We start from the raw sequence: 23,375 nt of genomic DNA, 5'->3' as shown, positions 1-23,375 counted from the left end.
ATTGTGCTTCTCCTCCCGTGCCCAGCAGAAGGACCACCTCTTCTCCCCCTGGCAGCCGAGTATCACTTCTGCTGCCATCCCTGGTAACCACACTAATTGCTTACATGGAAAAGGAGTATTAGGAAAATATTAAGTGAGGCTAAAAATACATCAAATATGATATAGCAGCTGGAAACAGGGAAAGCCAGTGCCTTCCACTGGCCAGATCTCCACGGACCACCAGCAAAGTGCTCGTGGGGCCGCTGCAGCCATGGACCACATAACGTGCATTGGAACATTCATATCAAGTATCACCTCCCGCTTTTTACCTTGACCTCAGAAGACTTCCCTGGCAAGGGATAAACAATAAACTTACATAGTGTGCCCGAGAGACCTGGGCTCTAAATAAATTCCGTTTGATGCCACACATTTCCGAAGAAGCAGAGCTTCCCTAGACCACACAGATCCCGGCCACGAGCACCATTGCTGGGCCTGTGAATGATGCCAAGTTGCAGCTCTAAGAAGCAACGACTGTGCCTGGATATAGAAGCACAAGTCAGGGTGTTTTAAAGAGGAAAAATACCAGGGAATAGCTCAGTGTTATTGTGACTGCCCCCACTGTGGCACCTGGGGTATCCCGGAATGCAGCTCGTGCTTTTTCCTCTCTGAAACTGAAAGGAAGGGGATGAGGAGTGTTCAATAACTGCAGAATGGAGACATTAATTACTTTCCTGTAACAGATTGTTCTGATACCAAAAATTACATTTAATTTTGCCTCTGTGGAGTGTGATTCAGTGAAACCACAGCTTCTTGTGGAGAATTTGGTCTTTCCTGGAGTCCAGTCTTTGCTTCCGTGGCTCCTAAGGAGGAAGAGGGAAGATGGGGTGCTGAATGTCATTCCCTTAAGGATGTCAACTCCTCACTTTTGTCCATAGAGATTAATTCTTGTTTTGGAAGTTTGGTTCTTTTTAAAAGCTGCTTGACACTCAGCATCTGTGGGTTTTGTTTAGGATGCTCATGTACTTAATCTTTTCAAGAATTTTTTTCTTCTGCAGTCATAGAAATGTGCAATAAGTAATTGAAAGTATTATTTGGAATGACTTTTGGACTGTGGGATGGGTTTTTTTTTAATTTATTTTGTCTGGTTTATCTGTTTTGATAAATAAGGAAATTAGGATTTTACCTGTTATCATTTCATATTGTGTTTTTCAGATACAGACAAGAAAGCAAAATACAGTATTCATGATAATTATTTATTTTAACTCATATAGTGGGCATAATGCTGGATGAACTGTGTATTAAGAAAACTAAAAAAAAAAAAGGCCCAAACAAAAAGCCGCAACTTTTTAAATGCCTGTATTTCATTGCTGATTTTGCTTCTACTTGAGCAGCCTGAAATTTTTAAGTTAATAATTCATTAATATTAATCCAATCAGTCTGTAATACAATAGTAAATTCTCTCCAGATTTTCAGTTATTTAAGTCTAAGTGCTTGTCAATAAATACCAAGTCATTCATGTTTTGCCTGAATGAGCACAGCTCATGTTTGTCTTCTTTTTAATTGAGAATTCTCGAAAAGGACTGTTTTTTTAAAGGCAAATTTAGATAGATGCCAACTTGTGTTTTACATCAATCCCTTTTGAATTACCAGCAATAAAGTGAAATAATTAACTGTGAATTTCTTCCCTGGGATGTTCTTTTGAGCCCTGCAAGAGTGCCACTTGTCCCCATTTTTTTGTCTTTTATTCTTGACTCACGTCAAACTTGGACTACAACTTCACATACTTCTTTTTAGTGTTCTTGTATTATTATTAAACAGTTAATATTTGGTACTTTCGATTTTGCTTCTTTACTTTGTAAGCAAAATGCTTTTCATATATTTGAGCTTTAAATTTTTAGTGAAGGTTGTGAAGTGCTCTCGCCTCAGTCCTAATTTGCTTACGTGAAAATATTTCAAAAGCCCAGATATTGACATCTTCTCCTTCCTGCTTTCCACTGAGACACTTCTCAATGAAAAAAAGAAAAACAATTTATTTTGAGAAACCCAAGAAAGCTGTTTCTTATTTCCTTTTCTTCATCCCTGCACTCGAAGTGATTATTTAATAATTTTAGTGCACAGGGGGTTAGTGCAACCTATTGCTTCTGTGTTTGTTCCCTTCTTGAAATCATGGGAGGAAGCTGGGGTGAAAGCAGAGAGGGAAACCATCTGCACTTTCCTTTGGACATAGGGGAAAACAAGGTTGATCTATGGATTGTGTATACAGGAATATCTTTGGTCAGTATGCCCATTTGGTTTGGGTTTTTTTTTGTTTTGTTTGGGGTTTTTGTTTGTTTGTTTGTTTGTTTTTGGGGGCTTTTTTTTTGTGTTTTGTTTTGTTTGTTTCTTTTTTAATATCACATGTATTTGTTTTTAAAATGTAGTTGTGGCAGTAACAAAATGAGAAAAATAACTTGTGTTTTTAATGAGACATTAGTTGTCTAAGTGATGATTTAGTGTCTGCTCAGTCTAGCTGCTAGACAGCTCATTTTGGACAAAATAAAAAACCGAAGTGTAATTAGTAGACACGGATGTGGTCATCTTCCAAAGTCCTTGCTTTTGTTTTTGTAGCAAGTCGATCAAGACTAGGATGACTGTAAAACATCAATATTTTATAAAACTCCTCTTTTCTTGTTCCAAAAATTCTGCCAAATTGTACTTAAATGAAGTCTTCGGAGGAAGAAGCCTGTAAGAGTTCTTTACTATAAATACATTTTTGTGATTTTAAGAAGAATGGGGTATTTGTAATGGATTGAGCCAGAGCTTCTCTGCTCTGTGTTATCTTTATAATGTTTGCCATAAAGTGCTTCCAGGCGACATCTTGACTTCTGTAATTTTTTTCTTCCTTTTCGTTGGTGCCTGGAACAGATTATTGTGGGTTATAACATTTTAAAACATCTAAGTAATCCATTTGAAAGCAGGAAAAAGAGCACACCATTGATATGAAATTGCTCTGACTTTCCAGAAAAGATTTTATCAGAGAACTTCCAGTTTCTTACTCTAGGGAGAAGGTTACATAGTTTGATTTCTGAAATAAAATACATTTTTAAAGCATTGTCCTATCCAGTAAAATTGATATATCTTATGGTAGAATTTTACTCTCAGAAAAACAAGAGTATTGGTTTGTTCAGTACTTCCTGAAGTTAAACCTAAATTAAATCCAACTCTTTGAAAGAATTATTCTATATTTTAATTATTGTGCATCTTTTCTTCTTAGTGGATGTATTTTATCTGTGTCTAATGGGGAAATAGTTTCTATTTTTGGTCACAGGTTCACTAGTAACACAGAGAACCTCTGTAAGGGCTCACAGTGGGTTTGATTTTTGGTGACTGGGGGGGTTGTGGTGCTTCGTTGCTGTAGAAGGCAGGAACTGCTCTGCCCCAAGTTATCTGTAATTTAGAGCACAGATTTCCAAGCTAGGATCTCTGAATACTGTTGATCCAAAAGTTGTAATAAATATTTTAAAGTGGTTTTGTTAATATATATAATAGATTTTTAAAATGTAAATGTAGAATACTGTATTAATTTCATAGTTGTGTTTTACAGTGTTCATGATAAATGCTGATTTTTTTAAGCCTCTTTTGGTATCAAATATTTCCATATTTTTGAGATAGGTCATGTTTTTTGACACCTTCTTCTATTTTTCCCGACTATTACAGTGAGTACAGCAACACCTCTCTCACACAAGTACTGCAAAGAGCAATACTGAAAATACAGGCTCCCTACATACATGGGTGGACTTTTCATAGCATTTTGTTTTACTATTAAAATTAAATTTAATTTGCTAATTTACTATTAAAATAACTCTAATTTGCAAAGCCTGATTTGTCAGTAGAGCACTTGTTACCCCCCTGGCAATGGGAGGCCCAGGGGGAAAACTTTCTTTTCCTGACACTGACCACAGTGGACAAGTTGCTTCCCTTCTCCAGGCACTGACTTCAGGAAGGGTAGTAAAATATGAAAACTGATGTTATAAAACACGTTCCCATCTGATAAGGAAGTGTGTTGTTTGAGAATTGGATATAATTATCATCATTCAACACCCACACATCTCATTCATAAAATTGTGACATGAATTTTTAAAACAATGAAAAATGGCCTTGATGTTTTGGAGAATATAAAAAAGAATAATATTATTTCTCTAAAAATTATCATAAAACATTCATCCTCATTTATGTTTTGTATCTTGTGGATTAGTTTAAATTGTCCTGTGGTTTTAATCTAGATTTAAAATAGCAAGGGGTTTCCACATTTGGTTAACACTTATAATGTATATATACAGTGAAATGATGTTTTGACTTCCTACTCTCCTCATCACTTTTTTGGCCTTGTCCTCTTGAGAGCAGACTGAGAATTCATCTCCCTTGGCTTTGTTAAACTCCAGTTGTGCTTGGGTATTTTGTTGAGATGAACTTTTTCCTAGAGCAGAAGTGACTGATCATAGTCTAGTCTGCATGGTCGAGAAAGACAGTTGTCTCATTTGTTTCCTGAAAAACTGAAACCCTTTGTGAATGAGCAAATGGAACATATTATGCTATACAACTGGAATAAATTATATCTTTTTCCTTGGCCAGTCAAAAGGATTTGTAAAATTAATTTACATTTAAGGCACTTAACTGTTAGAGTTTGGTATATTTTGATGAGTACACAATGGCACTGAAAAGGGGTCTTGCCACAGTTTTGCGTTGGGACAAATCTTCAGATTTTCAGCAGTTAGAAAGTGTTTACTATAATATAAGAGAAAAAAACCCCAGAGGGTGAAGTCTATTGTTTTTCTTTAATAACAGGGCCTTTAAAAGCACCTACACGACATGACTGTCCAAATTCAAGCATTTATTTATTTTACAAAATCACACTGCTCCTCAGTCAATGAATATGGTACATCCCAGAGTTTAGAAAGAGTAACCAAGTTAGTTCAGTGAAGACCATATGTAGAAAGATTATTTTGCAGAGCTTTTAGCAAAGCTTAGAAAATTAGGTTTGGATGGGATTTATCTTTATTCACTCTGAAACATATATACCTATGAATAGTCTGTTAAAAGTAGACCTCTATAGCATCTTGCATCAAAATTGACAACATTTTGCATATTGACCATGGGGGAGGAAGAAGTACTTAAAAAACCTTTTACTCAAATGTATCTTCTAGGTTATGTTTTTATATTCAAAAAATCATTTTTCATGTCTTAACAGTAGTCATAAAAGTTTAAGTATAGGTAATCTTACTACACTTTCTGCTTGAAATCAGACTTTAATTTACATATTTACTCTCCCAGTGACATAATATACAGGATTCTGCTTTGATTTTATGTATGATACTGCTTCTGAAGAGAAGTCATGGCAACGGCAGGAAGTTTATTTCTGAGGTGTGGAAGGAAGAAAATTCCATTTCTGCCCCCAAAATGAACAAGAAGGAGGATCTGGGAAATGACAGACCAGTCATCCTCACCCTGACCCTTAGGCAAGTCATTCTAGAAATCATTTCTGAGCCTGTTAAGGATTTGAAAGTGATTTGGAGTCGTCAGATTGATGAAAGGGAAATTGTATGTGACCAACCTGACAGCTGTCTATGATGAAATAACAGTGCACTGTATGAAGGATGAGCAGGGAGTGCTGTTTGCCTTGACTTGGGCAAGGCTTTGATCACTGTCTCCTGTAACATCTTCTTGTGCAAGCTGATGAAATAGATAAAGGGATGGACAGAGGGCTCTGTTCACAGGGTTGGTACCAGCAGCATGAAGTCCCTCTGTAGATCCCAGGGGTTGATGCTGGGGTCAGCACTGTGTAATGTCTTTATTACTGACCTGGGTTATGGGACACGAGTGCACCCACAGCAGTTTGATGATGATACAAAACCAGGAGTGGCTGATGGACCCAATGGTTGTGCTGTCATTTGGAGGGACCTCACCAGGCTGGAGAAATGTTCCAACAGGAACCTCATGAAGCCCTGTAAAGGGGAATCCTAAGTTGTGCCTCAAGGGACGAATAACCCCAGGCACCAGAACAGGCTGGAACCAGCAGTGAAGGTGGACATGTGGCAGCTGTGTGCTCTTGGAGAGCAGCACACTGGGATGCATTAGGCAGGTGAGGGATGTGATCTTTCCCCTCTGCACTGGACAGACCCAGCTGGATCTCTGGGGCCACTGCTGGACTTACCAGTACAAGAGAGATATGGAAATACTAGAATAAGTCCAGTGAGGGGCCACTGAGATGCTTAAGGGACTGGAGCATCTCTCCTACAGGAGAGGCTTGTGAGAGCCAGGTCAGTTCATCCTGGAGAAGAGAAGGATCGGGGAGATCTTATCGATATGTGTAAGTACCTGATGGGAGGGGGTAAAGCAGACAGAGCCAGCCTTCCTTCGGTGGTGGCCAGTGACTGGACAGGAGCCACTGAGCACAGATTGCAATACAGGAAATTCCACTTAAAAATAAAGAAAACACTTTTTTACTGTGAGGGTGGCCAAATGGGTGGGAACTTTTTGCAGAGAAGTTGTGGGGTGTCCATCCTTGGAGAAGCCCAAAACTTGAGTGGCTGCAGCCCTGAGGAAATAATTTGAGCAGGGGAATTGAACTGGGTATCTCCACATGTCCAACCTTGGCTGGTCTGTGATTCATGCAGTAGAAGTGATATAGTGGTATCTTCTTTTTTCCTATTTTTTCCTCTCTTCTGGCCTTCAAGACAGTGATTGTGCAGGCATGAATATGAATTTATTAAGGAAAAAATTGGTTAGAAATTTCTTACTGCCTACTTGATAGTGTATTTAAAGAAACGTTAACAAAAGTTGCCCTTTCTAAAGGGAAAATTTAGGATATGACTTAGTTTCCTCAAGTTATTGAAGCATTCAAAATCAACTTAAGCATATGATTCAGAACGTTCATGCTTAAAACACTTTGTTGAGTCAAAACAGAACGACCTCCCATGGAGTTGGGAGACTTCAGCATCTCTGAAATTTATCCCTGAGGATTTTGTGTTTTTCTTGATTTATGGTGGCATCACTGAGGGCAGGGCTTGTCTTTTTGTGAGAAGAATTGGACTTTTCATTTGGCAGGATGTTAGGCATTGTTAATCCTGCTCCCTGGCAGACCTCACTGTTTAAAAACTCAGGGTGTAAACAAACGACTTTGATTTTCAGGTAAACAAAGTTGCTCTAACAAAGGTCTTGCCTTGTTTAGGTCTTAACTCAGGGGAACAACGATGAGTGGATGATGCTTTCCACCCTGGTGATTGAGAAGTATCTGCAGGGAACCATTAAGAAAGCATTATAAAGTTTTCAATAAGGTCAAAATAATTATTCATTATGAAGTCTCTTCCTGTTTTTAGAATTTTAATTATTATAAGCATCAGGGAAGCTTATTTCAGACTCCAGAGTTGCAGGTGATATACTGTAATAGGATGGGGTTTTATCTCTTTTAAAATTATTTTAATTCACATAATCATGATTTCCTTTTGTGTACTTGTTTAACATCACAAGACCCCTCCCCAGTTCTTGGCCAAGCTTAGTTTTTTGTGTTTCCTGCACTGAAGATTCTCTTCCTTCTGTGATGGTTACAGAGGGTTTTCGCTCTTGTTTTCAGATATTTTCCTTCTAATTTGTTCTAAATGCTCCTTTTCTAAATTTTACCCGTTTCCTTGTCAGTATGTACTTTTGAATAATTAAATGGTCTTATGTAATGTTTCTCTTCTTGTTTATGCTTTCTCAATATCTGCAGACATCATCACAGCTTAATTTTAGACTGAAAAAAAGCCCGATTTTGTATCTGATGTTTCAGGTCCTTCCTGTACTTGCCCTTCTCACTGCCATACACATTTGGGGAAACATGTCTTCCTTTAGCTGAGTTTCTTTTAGTAAAGATTCAAAAATTTAGTAATCAAATGCGTAGAGTTAATATTATAGTATTTAAATCAGGCAGTAGGATGTCTCCACGTGCTGAATAAATAGGTGGTAATTAGTTTTAGTAAATTCCTGTAGTGTCTCTAGTCTTTGTAGAAGCAGGAAAAAGGGAGTTACTGCTGTTCACATTATCTGGGTAGTGAGATACATTCCTCAGGTTTTAGACATGAAAATGTGTAAGTGTCCAGAGAAGTTTAGGTCTAAGAAAGGGATGTGCATGGTGTCCCTTCAGCAGTTAGAGAAGGCATCAGTAACACTGTCAAGCAGTAGAGAGATCCGGGAATACTCTGTCAGAAGGAATGGACAGACAGAAAAGACCTGGTAGAGGAAGTAGTGCTGAAAGAGTGGTTGAAGTCAATACAGATTAACTCAGCTTCATACGCAAAGCAAGGTAATTACTGTTACCCAATTAACTGAATGCACTATAGCCAATTATCTACACACCTACCCGTATATCAAAGTAGATACACAAATTGCCTGGTCTGTGCAGCTGCAGATGTACAACCCTGATTTTTGTAATATCTGTATTAATATTGTTGTAGGTTTTTAATGCTTGTTTTTGTTGTAACTTAAATGTAATTTTTCTAAGCTATAAAGAGAAATCTGACATAGGTACAATTTGAAGTTTGGCTCTACATCTGAGATTTGCACTAAATCCTGGTAAAGGACCATACTCAGCATGTCATATAAAATCTCTGCATACTTAATTTCATTAATCCAAGCAGATAAATATATTAGCCATGAACTCTGATTGGAATCAAGATTACCTTTTCTTTCTAAAAGGGCCTTGGTGGAAGTTAACTGATGAGCAGATAAATATATAAATAGCAATATAAATTCCAGTGCTTTTTCAGGTAGTGCTGGTAGAACATGCTGGTTAGTTAACATAACTCAGTGCTTTGGATTGTTCCCTTTTTCCTTAAGCTTAGGCAATATAGCAAGCAAGATTATTTACTTTTTAAATTAATGTCTCAGTAAGTGTACAGACAGTATTAGGAAGAAGTGAAGTCTACAAAACAGCAACTTCACCTCTCTCTGATACAACGTATCTTAACATAAAATAGAAATGATTTTTGAGACCTTGTTATTTATCTCTCTTTCCCCTATTGAAATCATCCTTTTACTCAGGACAGTTTCTTCCTCCTGGATTTTGTTCTTTCCTCTTCTGCTCTCCGTACAATGTGTCCTCCTGTGCGTGTCTGATCAATTTTCTGGTTTGGCACAAGTCATCTCTTTCCTTTCAGTCTCTACTTCTGCCTAATTTGTTCAGCAGCAGCCATGGCAAAAAAAAACCTAGAGACAGGAGTTATCTTTAGCTTTTGAGACTTTGAAAAAGGTACTATCCTTATGCAATTTTCTCTGGGATATCTGTTGCAATGACAGGCTCGTTCCCGTGCTCATCAGAGGAGACTCCTAATTTTTGGTCATCTAAGGGACCCGATCTCCATATTTTTATCTTTGTCTCAGAGTAAGCATCCTCTGGTACTAAAGTGAATTACTTCAACATATTGTATTACTGATTTTCCAAAGCTTCTTTTTACTGATTTTCAGTCATTTGCAGTGCTTATTCTTCAGGTGTTCAAACTGCTGGACGTTTTCTGGACATTTTTGTGGTCAGTACTGTAAAACTGTTTTTTTTTTTTTTTTTTTTTGTCACCACCTGGCCGTCAGGTTTCCAATATTTCATGTATTTCAGAAATCACTTGCTTATAATATGCTAACATCTCTGAGAATTAATATGCTGCATATTCCAAGTACAATTCTGCCAAACAGCTGAAAGAAGAGAAATTTACTGTGTGCTCTTAACAATACTGAGGAGATGTGAGCCCAGATATTGCTCAGTCCAAATATATCTAGTAGCTGATTTGTCCTCTGTGATTTTATGGGATCCTTGCCTGGTTTTAGATTCGTAACAGTGAATCAGCTGGTTCTGTATGTGATGAGCCCCCACACTTTGGACATTGCTAAACCCAGTAGTCTCAAGCTCAATCATTGTGCTGGAGGGCTCAGTCCTCACCTGCAGAGACACATAAAGCAAATGGGTCTCAAAAACAAGCCCCACAGCCTCCCCAGCAGCTGGTGTGGACCTCCTAGTCCCTTCAGTAGCCAACTCACAAACCCTCTGGTCTCTAATATGCAGCCCAGATGCATGTCCAGATTGTTGCGTGGATCTCAAACCTCCCATCCAGGTCGTGGGCTACATTCCCACATGCACAGTGTGCACCCAGTCAGTGTCTCTGGCATCACAGGCACATGGATCCTTGTGATCAACAGTCCCAGTCTGGTTGGAGGCAGGAGCAAATAAATACTTCTGTGTTGAGGACAGAAGTATTTGCTTGCCCTATGGCAGTTCGGATCATGGAATCATAGATTTATTCAGCTTGGAAAAGACCTCTAACAGCATTGAGGTCTTTTGGTTGGTTAGTCCAACCACTAACCCAGCACTGCCAGGTCAGTCACCAAACCGTGTCACTCAGAACCACTTCCACAGGTCTTTTAAATCTCTCCAGGACTGGTGACTCCACCACTGCCCTGAGCAGCGTGTTCCAGTGCTTGACAGCCCCTTCTGTGAAGAAAATTTTTCTAACACCCAGTCTAAATCTCCCCTGAAACAAGTTGAGGCCATTTCCTTGCATCCTGTCGCTTGTTACCTGGGAGCAGAGCCTGACCTCACCTGGCTGCACCCTCCTGTCAGGGAGTTGTGCAGAGCCAGAAGGTCCCCCCTGAGCCTCCTTTTCTCCAGGCTGAGCACCCCCACCTTCCTCAGCTGCTCCTCACCAGACTTGTGCTCCAGACCCTTCCCCAGCTCCGTTCCCTTCTCTGGACATGCTCCAGCCCCTCAATGTCTTTCTTCTCATGAGGGGCCCAGAACTGGACACAGCATTTGAGGTGTGGCCTCAGCAGTGCCCAGCGCAGAGGGACGGTCACTGCCTGGTCCTGCTGCCACACTTGCTGACACAAGCCAGGTGCCATTGGCCTTCTTGCCAACCTGGGCACACGCTCATCCTTTATGTAGAAAGAGAAAAGGAGAATTGTTAGGGATTTCTAGAAGAGAGAAAAAAAAAAGCAGCAAACATTTCCCACCAGACTACCTGGCTGCTTTTATACTTTCCCTAGGCTGGATTCATCACGTTTATTTGAGGTGGTTAATTCTGAATGCATTGGGGCAGCCTTGTTATGGTGTGAACTCAGTAGAAGCCCCAGTGAGGGAAACTGTTTATTCTAGCTCAGTGCACTCCCAGCCACCCTGGTTATAGTTCCTTTCTGGCCAGGACAGCTTTTTGAGGCTGTGGAGGACGGGAGGTTGCAGCAGCTTTCTGTCTCCACAGTCTGCTCTCCTGGTGGTCTGGCCACCTGGAGAGCTCTGCATCGGGGTGTTTGAACCAAGCCTGTGCCGTGCCTGCCCCAGTACCTTTCTCAGGCATTTAAACCTCCAGAAATATAGCAAAAAGTGCTTTATCTATTTCTGTAGCTGCCCATTTTAAAGTTCTTACAAATGTCAGTCCCTGCACCATGAGCAGCAGTCAGACCTTAGCATGTGCCAAGTATGAGCGTGTGTTTACCCATAGTACCATGATACTTCATGTAGGCACTTAGTGGCTTGGACATTTACCCTTTTGAAGAGCCTGGAAACATCATTACAGGAACTTAAATAAATTAGAAATAGAAGCTAAAAGTAAACAATAAAAGCGCTGCTGCAGTCTTTTCTTTCTCCATGCTACTATTTTAATCCTCCTGTGAAAATCTGGGTAAGTTGATCCCCGCCTTGTAAAAATGTTTCCTTAAAACAGACAAACCTTTGAAATAGGATCTTCTAAGAAGGCTTTGTTATTGTATGACATGTCTAATGGGTTGATGCTTCTATTACCAGGACTGTCTTCCATAATACTTTACTGCTTTGATGCCCTGCTAACGTAGTATTTTGATATACTTCCTCTTCAGTATTTACCTGTAGAGAAACAGCTCTTTTTTTATTTTCAATGGAATTTTTATGCATTTCATAGGAAGACTTATTAATATGTGTAGTGAATGGAAGGTTCTTTAAAAGACTCTCATGAACCATAAAAGCAAAGCACATGTGAACTAAAATTCATAACTTACATTAAAGCGTCAGGTTCAGCTTCACTTCCCAGAAGCAAGGGCATCAAATTTGGGGGTCTTTTTTTTAAAGTGTTTTCTTTTAGTTCTTAAACTACTCTGTATTCTGCAAGTTGGGAAAATCTGAGCCATCTGACTCTTAGTTTAGTGTTTATTCTTTTGTGGAGAGGTACAATGCAAAAGTGAGGGAAAAAATGAAAGAGTTAAAGTAATAAGCTGCTTGTGCATTTCTAATTATTACCCCTGGTAGCAGAAAGATGTAAAAAAAGGCTGTGTTTGGTATCTTAAATAATGTTATCCTAGCAGCATGTTAGAATCAAGAAACATATCAAATGCTATACAAATACAATTAATGAATATAGAAGCTTTACTTTTATTTTAGTGTCTGAAAATCCCAGATCCATTGCAAAGAAAAAGGAAGCGTCTGTGGGTGGGTGTGGTGGTTTTTACTTTTTTTCTGAAACCACCATGCCAGTATCTAGTTTTCTGTGTGTGGGAAAGAAGCTGGCAGAAGTTACATGAGAAAACAGTGAAGGCAAACTGAGGTAGAAATAGCTTTGGAAGGTAGAAAGCATGGAAGTGAGGTAGGAAGAAAGTAGGTGCATCTGGAACTCGATTTTCTATAAAATCAAGTAGTGCCTTTGACTTTAACTCTTCTTCATGTCTCAGCATCAACTCTGGTCTATCACAGAATCACAGGATGGTTCGGGTTAGAAGGGACCTTAAAGATCATCTTGTTCCACCCTCTGCCATGGGCAGGGACACCTTCCTCTATCCCAGGTTGTTCAAAGCCCTGTCCAGTCTGGCCTTGGACACTTCCAGGGATAGGACAGCCACAGCTTCTCTGGCCAACCTGTACCAGGGCCTCACCACCCTCACAGGGAAGAATTTCCTCCTAGTACCTGTTCTAAATCTATCTTCTTTCAGTTTGAAACCACTGCCCCTTATCCTGAGTGGTATTCTTTTGCATCAGAGTGGACCAAAAAGATTTGATATTTGTCTCCTCTTGGGTCAATGTGCTGCATCATGAATGCAACTCCTCTGCCCCTCCTGCCATTTGGGGAACTGTTAATTACTTGTGAGAGAGATTTCTGAACACAGACAGGGTGGGCAGCTCAGTGTGGAGGCAGCATCCTGCCTCAAAAACAGGTTTTCATTCTTGCACTTTTTTGTCTTTGAAAAAGAAACCCCAAATCCTTTAATTTGTACATTTGGGGTGCTGAGTAAAACTGTGAGCATGATAAACGTATGTCTAAGATGATGAGGCTGGAAACCAGGTGTTTACTACTGTCTTGAATAGTTGTTTTATTTTGTACTTAAAGCCTTAAAAAGAAAGAATAATTACTTTTAAAAATTAAAATACCAGCAGTTACGAATGAACAGTATATTATGTTTGTGATAACTCTTCTCTTTGGTTTTATATACCCTGTGTATTTAAAAACAGCTATCAATTGTCATTTTCATTTATTTACAAACCCTACTGTTAAAAAAAAAATACTGGAGCTTTATCCTGTACGAGCACTTTTTTTGAATCTGTGATGGTTTAAATATTGTTTAATATTCCGATGTACTATGGTACTAAATATTTTTATTTTTATATGTATTTCTTATAGCATGTCCATGTATTTGCAGTTAATAAGATATTTGATAGTCTCTGGATGGATTGTTGTGCTGTGCTTATACTCCTAGGAAGTGCCTGACATTCTAATCCATGTACATGTGCAGCCCTGCATAATAGACAAAAAATTATCTGAGTTGTGTTCGTTTGAGAGATGTACAACATGTTACAAAACATAACTTTCTCTTTAAGATGCTGATAGTCCCAACAAGAGAGACAAATGATAGGGGACAAATACAGAGTGTAATTTCCTTATGCTATGACCAGTGTAGTACAGTGGATTATGCTCACATTTTACCTGAGTAGTTCTTGTTGTTCTCTTACACGTATTAGGCTGATATTTATTTTTTAAAAAAATATTTATTATTTATTTATTATTAGAATTTCAAATGCTGTTTGCAGAACACTGGACATAATTTCATTATTAGATAAAGAAAAAGAAGCCTACTATAAAGCTCTTTAGTTGTTTATAGATAAAATATTGTTTTACTTTATTTCAAGGTAGACTAATTCTTTCGTAAGTAAATAATTGATATATTCCGCCACCTATAAAGATCTGAGTCTTTCTTGTAAATAAATTTTCACTATTTTTGTAAGAATCTGTAGTGTCATTGTTGGCCTGTGCTACTTAATTTACAATTAATATATTTTACTGTACAAGTTTTTTGTATTTTAAAAACTCAACTTAGGAGGAGAGAATACATTTTATTTTCAAAAATGTTGAGGAAATACTAGAAAGCCCAGAAGTTGTCTTTCACTAGAATGAAGTAAGACTGGAGTAGCAGTTTTTTATTTTGCTATGCATGTAATGATCTTTTCAGTGAGCCACCATTGGGGAATTTTATGGGAAACGCTCAGGCTTTACCTGGTCTTTTTCTCATGGAATCATAAAATGGGTTGGGTTGAAAGGGACATTAAAGATCATCTAGAGAGGTGTGGTAAGAGAAGTTGCCACTGAAGACTGAGGCAAAAAAGATGTTGAGTATCTCAGTCTTCTCCTCATCTGCTGTTAGCATTTTACCAGCGTTGTTTATTGAGGGGATGGAGCGTGTACAAAAATGTTCCTACAGACTGGATTTTTGTCTGTTTCCTCAATCTTTCAGTTTTTCCCTGCCCATGCTTTAGTGTACGTTCTTGCAGCTCTTTTGTTCCACTAGTCATATGACTTTGGTTTATAATCCTTGCACCACGCTGAGTGATCCAGCATTTCTGTATGTACAGCTGTATTAAGCTTGTTGTTATTATTCCTATTTTCTTCTTTTTATCTTTCGGGAGACCAATACTTTATTTCTTTTTAACTAATTTCCATAACCTTGCAATAAAACTCTGTCTTTCAGGTTTTCCCTGGGAGATGCTCGGAGGCCACTCCATGAAACTGCTATTCTGGTGGAAGATATTGTCCACACTCAGTTGATAAATTTGGTAAGAACATAACTGGCTGAATAATCTGCACTCTAAAACTTCTTCAATCCACATGATATTTTCGTGAACAAATGACAAACAGATTGTCCAGGGTTTAGAAACAAATAAAACACAGAAACTGAGGGCGATGCTGTGGTCTCAGTGATCTGTAGAACCAGATGTGCAACCCCACCTAAGCCTGGGAAGAAAGCTGGTGGGTTTTTTTGTTAAAAACTTCAAGTTGTTAAAAAGAAAAGAACTGGCTATTCTTCTAAAGATTGCCTTGCTATCTTTTTTTTTTTTTTAAATGTTCTATTATTTGCGTTAATGCATTATTTGCTTAGGATTTATGTCTTAATATTCCTTCTATGTGATGTTTTGATTTCTGTCAAAAAATAATGCAGAAATATGGAATATTTTATTAGACTGAAAGCTAATGAAAGTGTTACATAAATGAGGTTGTTTTGAATCACATCTGTCAGAAACAATTCTAAATTTGAACCTCTCTGTATTTTATTAAAGTTCAACAATTCCTCTTAAGAAATCAATCATGGTATTTTACACCATGGCATGAATTTGCCATCTGACAAATGACTGTACCTTTGTATAGAAAGGTATAATCTGACACGGCACCTGTAGGTTGGGAATCATGACAAGTGTGTTTTTCCTATTATAGTCTTTAAAAGACATGTAGATTTGGCTCTGAGGGACGTGGTTTATTGGTGGCCTTGGCAGTGCTGGGTTAATGGTTGGACTTGATGATCTCAGAGGTCTTTTCCAACCTTAATGATTCTGTGATTTGAATGAAATTTCCAGCATGTGTGGGAATGGATATTATATGGAACTAACATATATAGATTTTACTAATATATATTATAACTAATATTTACATCTGATGAGTGCTTGGATCAGCTAGAGCTTTGAGCTGCAAGTTCCTACACCTCTTCTTTGTAATGAGCCCTTTTAGCAATGACAAAGCTTTTAAAGTTTCAAGGTAGGTTTTGGTACTACGTTAACTAGAACTAAAAACTTCTGTAAAATGATGACATTCAGAATGGGATCCAGCACACATTATAAATATGTACGTGTGTATAAAATATATATTTTATATATATTTCTACATATTCATGCACATAATACATTTGATTTTTAAATAGAAATATACTAAAATTAGACTGCCCCTTGCCCACGGTTTGCCTGCAACAGGTGTTTTCCTTCAGCTTTGCACCTAATCCAGCAGCCATTCGGTAGTTTCCTGCACCTCAGCAAATGCCTTGGCATCCCTTCCAGCTCCAGGCAGTTTCTGCTCATACCTCTGCAGCCCAACAGTGTATCCCTGTCTCCACAGTCTCCTGGCATCTTTGTGGATTCTTTCCTTATTACACTCCTCTTGGGCTGTCGTGAACGTGCCCTGTGGCTCCTCGGAGGGGACAACGTCTCTCCCCTCTCCGCAGGTTTCCCACTGGTTAAACATGCTGCCCTGGGCATATATTTGTAGTCCTTATTCTTGCTTTAGTTCTGATAAAGTAACATTTTCTCTTTGCTAATGACCCCTGTAATTTATGCAAACCGATGGCTGCAGCTTCGCTCTTCCCTCAGCAGTAACGTGGTGGAGTCTGGGCTGTTCTGTCCCGCCGAGGCTTCGCTGAGCTGAGCATTACCAAGCCCTGCAGCTGAGAAAGTGCAACCTGTGGTCGTGTGGTCTTTGCACTTTAATGAAAGCCGGGAACTTACTCGGGGGCTGGACGTGACCCGGGGTTAACCCTGCGTGGGGTGCAGCAGCTTGTAGGATTTCCTGACAGAAGGAAGAATGGGAACAGAGCGGCAGATAAACAGCTTTTCTAACCTTTCCCCTCCCAGCCCAAGACAGCACTTTATTTCTGAGGAAGTGAAAGTATCTTTAATAGCTCATTGCTTTGACCTCTGACATGCACATGCCGGAACTCTTAAATCAGTAGTGTTTTACGTGCCGCGGGCTTCTGATAGGGAATTTTGCACATTTGTCATCCTCAACTGCACATCCTTGTTGAGCTGTTCTGTGCAGTTACATGGAATTTTCTCTTTACATATAGGTGTCTTTGCTGGTATTTACCCAGTACTAGAAAAATGCTATTTTTATAATTGAATTTATAATTGGATTTATAATTGAAGCTGACTGCAGAAGTGAATTTATTGCTTACCACCTGGATTTTTTCATATTACTCATGTTAATGGACTATGCAGTTCTCACTATGTAATTTAATGATTTCTTGTTTAGTTCATGTCCATTTTTCCATCCATAATACAGGTAGAAGGCTAAACTGTAGAAATTACTTCTATGCCTGCAATAAAGCTGGCATGTTGCACACATCTTTCATAATAAGCACTTGTAAGAAGAGCTTGTTCTTGTTGATTAAGTCCAGGTTTGAGCCTCTGCATTAAAAAATAAGTTGCCAGCATGATTACCTTTGATTGGTTGACTTTTGATATCTCGCAGGTTTATAGTTCCAACTTCCTATTTTCAGAGTTGATCTGAACTCTATTAAATCAGGGTCTGGTTTGGACAGATTTAAACAGTCACTGCTTCAAACCACTATACACTTCATGAAGTCCGGCTGCTGTAGCAGATGAGTGCACTAACAAGGCAAAATCCTGGAAAGCAGACTTTTAAGAGTCTTCATCACATTTTATGATCAATTTTTGGATGTATTTTGAACAATATGCATACTGCTTTACATTAAGGGAAATTCTACTAGAAGTAGAGGAAATGAGCATCTCCAGAGGAAGATTCATGTCATCCTAAAATTACTTTTGGAGTTGAATGGGCTTGTATCTCTCAAGGAATTTATTTTCTCAGCTGACTAACAAAAGAATCCCTTGACAGGTGGCTTGGGTTTGAATATCTAGGAGACAGGCATGAAAGGTGAGAGATAAATTCCATCATATCTGTGTCATGAGTTTGAATTTTTTTATGCTTATATTGTAATCATTATAACTTTTGGTTTTTGTATATCAAGCAACAGAAAATCTTAAAACTCCTACACTAGAAAGTTCTGTAAATTTTTTGGTCAAGCATTATGTATTTGATGAGCACAATGAATTTAAGTTTTAATTTGAAATCAAGTTCATTGTTGGCTGATAGTTTCTGGTAACAGATCTAAATGTTCATTTATAGGTAAATGTTTAAGGAATTTATAAATGCCTTCATGTTACCCTAAAACTGTACTTCTTTATATGTGCTAAGACTAGAGGTTCCAATCAAAGCTGTATTTTCTTTATGGTTAAGCACAAGCAGTACAAGGAAAGTTGTGCCTGCAAAAACAGTTCAACAGGGAGTGCAAAAAGGTGTTAATCAGAAGGGGACAAGCCTTTAAATTACCGACCATTTGAAGTGGAATGAGGCCTCTCTTATTTCATTCTTCCATCATATTCGATACACTGTCCGTGTGCAGTGAGAAGGTTTTGAAACAGCATCTTCTATAATAATCTATTCATATCTATTCAGACCCTTAGAAGGGGAACTCAAAGATCCTCTTTTAGGACAAATGTAGATTATTCAGCACTTCGTGAAAACAAAACAAAACAAACACCAAAACAAAACACCCCCACCCCACCAAAAAAGCCCCCAAAACAAACAAAAAAACAGCCTGTAAGTAAGAGGAATGGAATAGGAATTTTGCTCATCATTAAACTACCATTGAGAAGTTTGCTGTCAGGAGGAAATGTCCCTCTTTGCCTTCACCAGCTCTCTCCAGAATTTTTATCATGCTGGGCTGGTTCATAGGAAAATGCAAGCTAAATATTATTAGTATCTTCTCTTGATTGGGCCATAGATCCTTGTTGATACTTCAAAGGCAAATATACAATAAAATCAGTATGCACTAATTAAATCAGAAACCCTGTTAAGGAATTACATTCCTTGTGCTCTGACAATGTAGCAGCTGGGTGTTTGTTACCAGAATGAAATAGCAGCAGTTTAGGCACGCTGGGTATGGCAGGAGTAGTGCAGGCACCTGTTTTCACAGAATTTGTTTATTCAGCGTAGCACTAGATTTGAAGTTCAGTCCTTTACATTTTGTTTCAGAGATATCAGATGGCTTCTGGGAAGAGACTAGATTTATTTTTACAAAATGGAAGATATTTTAGCAAAAGGGCAGAGTTCAGCAAGGGAATAAGTAAATTACACATATGCACACCAAAAAATCCAGGTAAGTAACTTTGTCTGTCCATGAAAGAGTGGCTGCTGAGAGGGAGGGCCACAGCACATCACAACAGCCTTGGACTGCATGCTTTAAATGTTTTATCTCCTGTAATTCTTTGTAATGTGTGATAAGTCCTTATGGAGACTGTCATGAATGGTAGAATTCATGTTAATAGAATTGTGGTTTGCTCCCTGTCAGCCAGTGTGTGTCTGCTAGAAGATGGACTCTGATCTCTCCAACTGATGTCAAATGATTGAAGTCAGACCCAGTTGGTTGCCTTTTTTTTTAGAATTCAGTAGTGTCAACTTAAAGGAACCTCAGTTGCCCAAAATCATGTTGTACATGATATCTGTTGGGATTTCTTTCATCATTTACTTTTATCTTCCTATGGTATTTAATTTCATACAACTTGTGCTGCTACCTAATGCTATTAATATTCCATTCTTGCTTCCTTTGTAGGAGCATGATTTGGGTCCTGAGTTACATATATGCATAAACAAAAAATTTGAGTATACAAATGGGGTTTTTTTTTCTTGTTTTTACTATTTGAAATAAATTATGTCTTACACACATAACATATTTAATTCAGAATCAGTCCTTTGGTCTCAACCAAAACACAAAGCACAGGTCAGCAGGTGAATAGTCTATACTGGAATATGTAGATTGTATTAAATTGCAGCAGTAATTCATAGGTAGAAAACTTACAGTGAGATGCAGAGATTCAGCAGTGTGCCAAGTCCTGAGTAAGTCTGTGGTAAACCCGTCCTGTGGAATATATTCCTTCTTGTAGTAAGAAGTTTAGTAAAGACTGGGTGGTCATTTGCCACTTTTTTCCTATGAAAAGCAATGGTGAAAATACAGAGACGAGCATAAGGATAAGTTTACTGATAGAAAATGCAAAGTTATTTATCATGAGCAGCATGAATTTTATGTTTTCAAAGGGCTGTATATTTTCTGGATCAACATGTTGTACTTTCTTCTCTTTCCAGCCCTATTCCTGCAGCTGTTATTCTTTCTATTGCTGTTTAAAACAAAAAGAGAAGGGAAAACTCACCTTCACTTGCTCTTTGAGAGAAAAAGACTATGACAGTGGGAGAGGCGAGTAGGAAAAATGGGGATTTAAACAGAAGCAAAGATAAAGCTTTCTTGGTCCTTTACAGGTTTTTGCTTGTACAGGTTTTTGATTTTTAAAAATCAAATCACAGTTGTTATTCATTCACAAACCAGATTAGTCACTTTAATGTATAACCTCACACAGCTCCAGGTTTGTTTACGACATTTTTGAACTGTTAGACTTATAACCTTTATATACATAATTGTAGCATTTCTGACATTCCTTTTAAAAAGGAAAGAATTGAAAGCAGCTCCTTCATGAGCAGGAATTGCCCACTGATAAAAACCAACAGTGTGAAGCACTGTTCCCTCTTGATCCCAAAGTTACATGCAACTGTCACTTATGCCACCCCAGCAACGGGAAAAGTCCTTGTTTTATGAGTCTGTTTTAAAACAGTAATAAAGTTTCCTGTGCAGGACATTAATTATAGGGGTTATCAAAATAAGACAAACTAATATAATTTGTGATTGTACAAAATAAAGGAAGTCGAGGGTACCATAGGGACCTAATGAATCACAGGATGGAAACAATCTTCTGGCTAACTAAACATTCAGACTTTGTACTAAGTCACAGGGTGGATGTACAGCCCGGCAAACCGGAACACGCTGTGTGTTTACATGGATGGGATAAAGGGACTTCACAAAAACCATCTGGGAGAAATCCTTCCCCTATTCATCTGTTCTGCTGTAGAGTCAAATAAACAACATGCATACATTTGCAGCAAACACATGGCACACCTGCCCTGGAAGAAATCAAACTGGAAATTAAGTCTGTAGAATAAAAATTTCCCTGGGTACCAGCACTGTGTGTTTGTCTGCATTTCCCATGTGGGATAGAAAAGAAGAGATGGGGCTTTATCTCTAGCAAGTGGTTCTTAATTGTTATCTGTATATTTGCAGCATTTGAATGTGGTCAATATTTAGCTTTATATGATAGATTTATATGGTAATTCATATGAAAAGCCATGTCCTAAGTTTTCTACTTTTAACATTACCTCCCCCCTTTTCACCATATTCAGACCTATAGACTCTCAAGCACAGAATCTACTTTAGGAGATGATTCAGGAATCCCAGGTAGGGATTCTGGGTGTTCTCCATGTTTTCTCTTAAGATTGAGGATTTGATGACTTACTTAGTCAGGTTTTTTGGGGTTTTTTTTGCCATGGATCTCTGTGCAGGGTCAGCATATGCTATAAGACAGAGCTGCTGCTTTTTGTCTGGTCATGCAGAGATGCTGCTCAGCATCCAGTGGTGATGAATTTCACTGACCTTACAAGTGGAAAGACACTAAAATACTGTTATTAAAAACCTAAGTTATCAAATAGAAGGAAATGAATAATATTTACCTACAAAATTGTACCAATAGTGAAGAAAAAGATCCAAGCATTGACTAGAATGAATGGAAAACAAAAAGTCATCAATGTGGTTGGCTTGTAATACATATAATATATGAAGACTGAAGGTAGTGCAGGCAGCAATAATCCCAGTATTTCCTCATTTTCTGTTGTCAGTCAGGGCCTTTAAAAGCAATGTAGTGGATTTATATGTACTGGACATGTATAAGGATATATGTCTCTATATGTACAGGGTTGCTTTTTCCACCCTTCACATCAGATTCCTATTTAGGCTGTTGGGCAAGAGGAATGAAATAGGTATGAAATTTCACTCGTGAGAGCTTTGGAATCTGTGGCATTCTTAAACAGATCTGTACTCAATTCCCTTGGCTTGTGGGGCTCTTATAAAACAATTGATAAGGTGATCCCAGCCCGTGTTTCTAAAGCACAGATATATCCTTTATTTAATTTTTATGTAACATTTTAGGAAAATAGTAGAGATTAACAGCTGTTGAGGCCTTGGATGAGCTGAGATGAGTAGGGACAGTCAGTGTACGGATGCAGTGTCCAGGGTGTTTGGCTTCTTCTATTGATGTCACTTATTAACAGATCATGAAGTTAAGAAATTTAAGAGTAATCATTAGATTTTTATTGCTCGATATGATGCACTCTGGTTAATCAATATTTTGATTATAATTTTGAAAATCATAATTACATTCAAAGCTCCAGAAGTCAAACAGAAAACTGATACTCAGTTCATTCTTTCTTTAACTTGTTTGTTTGGTGTAAATAGACTATTTTAAGTATATGAAAATGTGTGTAAAGTCCATAACTGCACACCAAGTCCCATCTTCCCTAGTATTCTTATTATGGCAGAAATTAATAAATTAAATTGAAAGAATCAAAAACTTATAAGTGGTAAAACATAAAAGCAAACAAATATGACAAACACGTTTTTCTAAAGCTGAGCTAATGACGCCAGATCATCTTTTGTGTCAGAAGAGATAAATGGGCACTTCAAGGATGTGATTCTTGATGTCCTAAAGTAGTTATTTAGAATTCTGGCCATGCATTTAAAATCTGGACTTCTTAAGTGAACTGAGAGTGAGAGACATCTCACCTCTGAGGCTTCAGGCACTAGCTGTATTTTTGTTATAGATACTTTGTTTTTCATTGATTCTGAAAAAAAAAAAAAGCAACCTGTAAACTTTAAGTTGCGAAAGACACAAACTGATTTATGGTTATCTGTGTCAGAAAAAGGGTAGTGTAAAATTCTGCATGATCTTTAAGTGTAACTCATAAACCTTAAAGGTCATCTCGGAGTGGTTAACAGAGCAAATTCATTGTAGTTTTTAAATCACCTTATCTGATTTCAAGCAAACCTGATAGTTTCAGGATGACTTTTTTTAGGAAGATTGGCTTGTTAACAGTGTTACGCAGTTACAAGGAAATGTGGTCACAGCTGCTTCTGGTTTCTTAGCTAATCCACCTGATTGGAAACAACAGGTTTTTGATATTTTTCCATTTCTTACACTGACACCTAGTGTTCAGAGGTCCTGAGTTTCTAATACTGCGCTTGGTTATTAATAGACAGCTGTTGATACTGAAGTTCTCCACCTTTGTCAACATCTTCCAGTTCTGTTCTTCTGCAAAAGAAAACAGTAGCTGAAGGCAAAGGTGTTACCATCATTCAAAACATTTTTATTTTGGAAATACAAATAGTGA

General features: G+C 38.1%; 1 protein-coding gene across 4 annotated transcripts in view; it reads left to right on the top strand.

Moving 5' to 3' along the window:
- The window catches only part of SUPT3H (SPT3 homolog, SAGA and STAGA complex component), a 259,239-nt gene that overhangs the window by 114,111 nt on the left and 121,753 nt on the right, over positions 1 to 23,375 (top strand). For all 4 annotated transcript variants that reach the window (XM_032103965.1, XM_032103962.1, XM_032103963.1 and 1 more), the window contains exon 3: positions 14,959 to 15,043. In XM_032103965.1, the coding sequence (XP_031959856.1) occupies positions 14,959 to 15,043 (85 nt within the window). The remainder of the gene's footprint in view (positions 1 to 14,958; positions 15,044 to 23,375) is intronic.

The sequence above is a fragment of the Corvus moneduloides genome, chromosome 3 (genome assembly GCF_009650955.1).
Source record: "Corvus moneduloides isolate bCorMon1 chromosome 3, bCorMon1.pri, whole genome shotgun sequence".
Taxonomy (NCBI): domain Eukaryota; kingdom Metazoa; phylum Chordata; class Aves; order Passeriformes; family Corvidae; genus Corvus; species Corvus moneduloides.
This window is presented reverse-complemented; position numbering and strand designations above follow the sequence as displayed.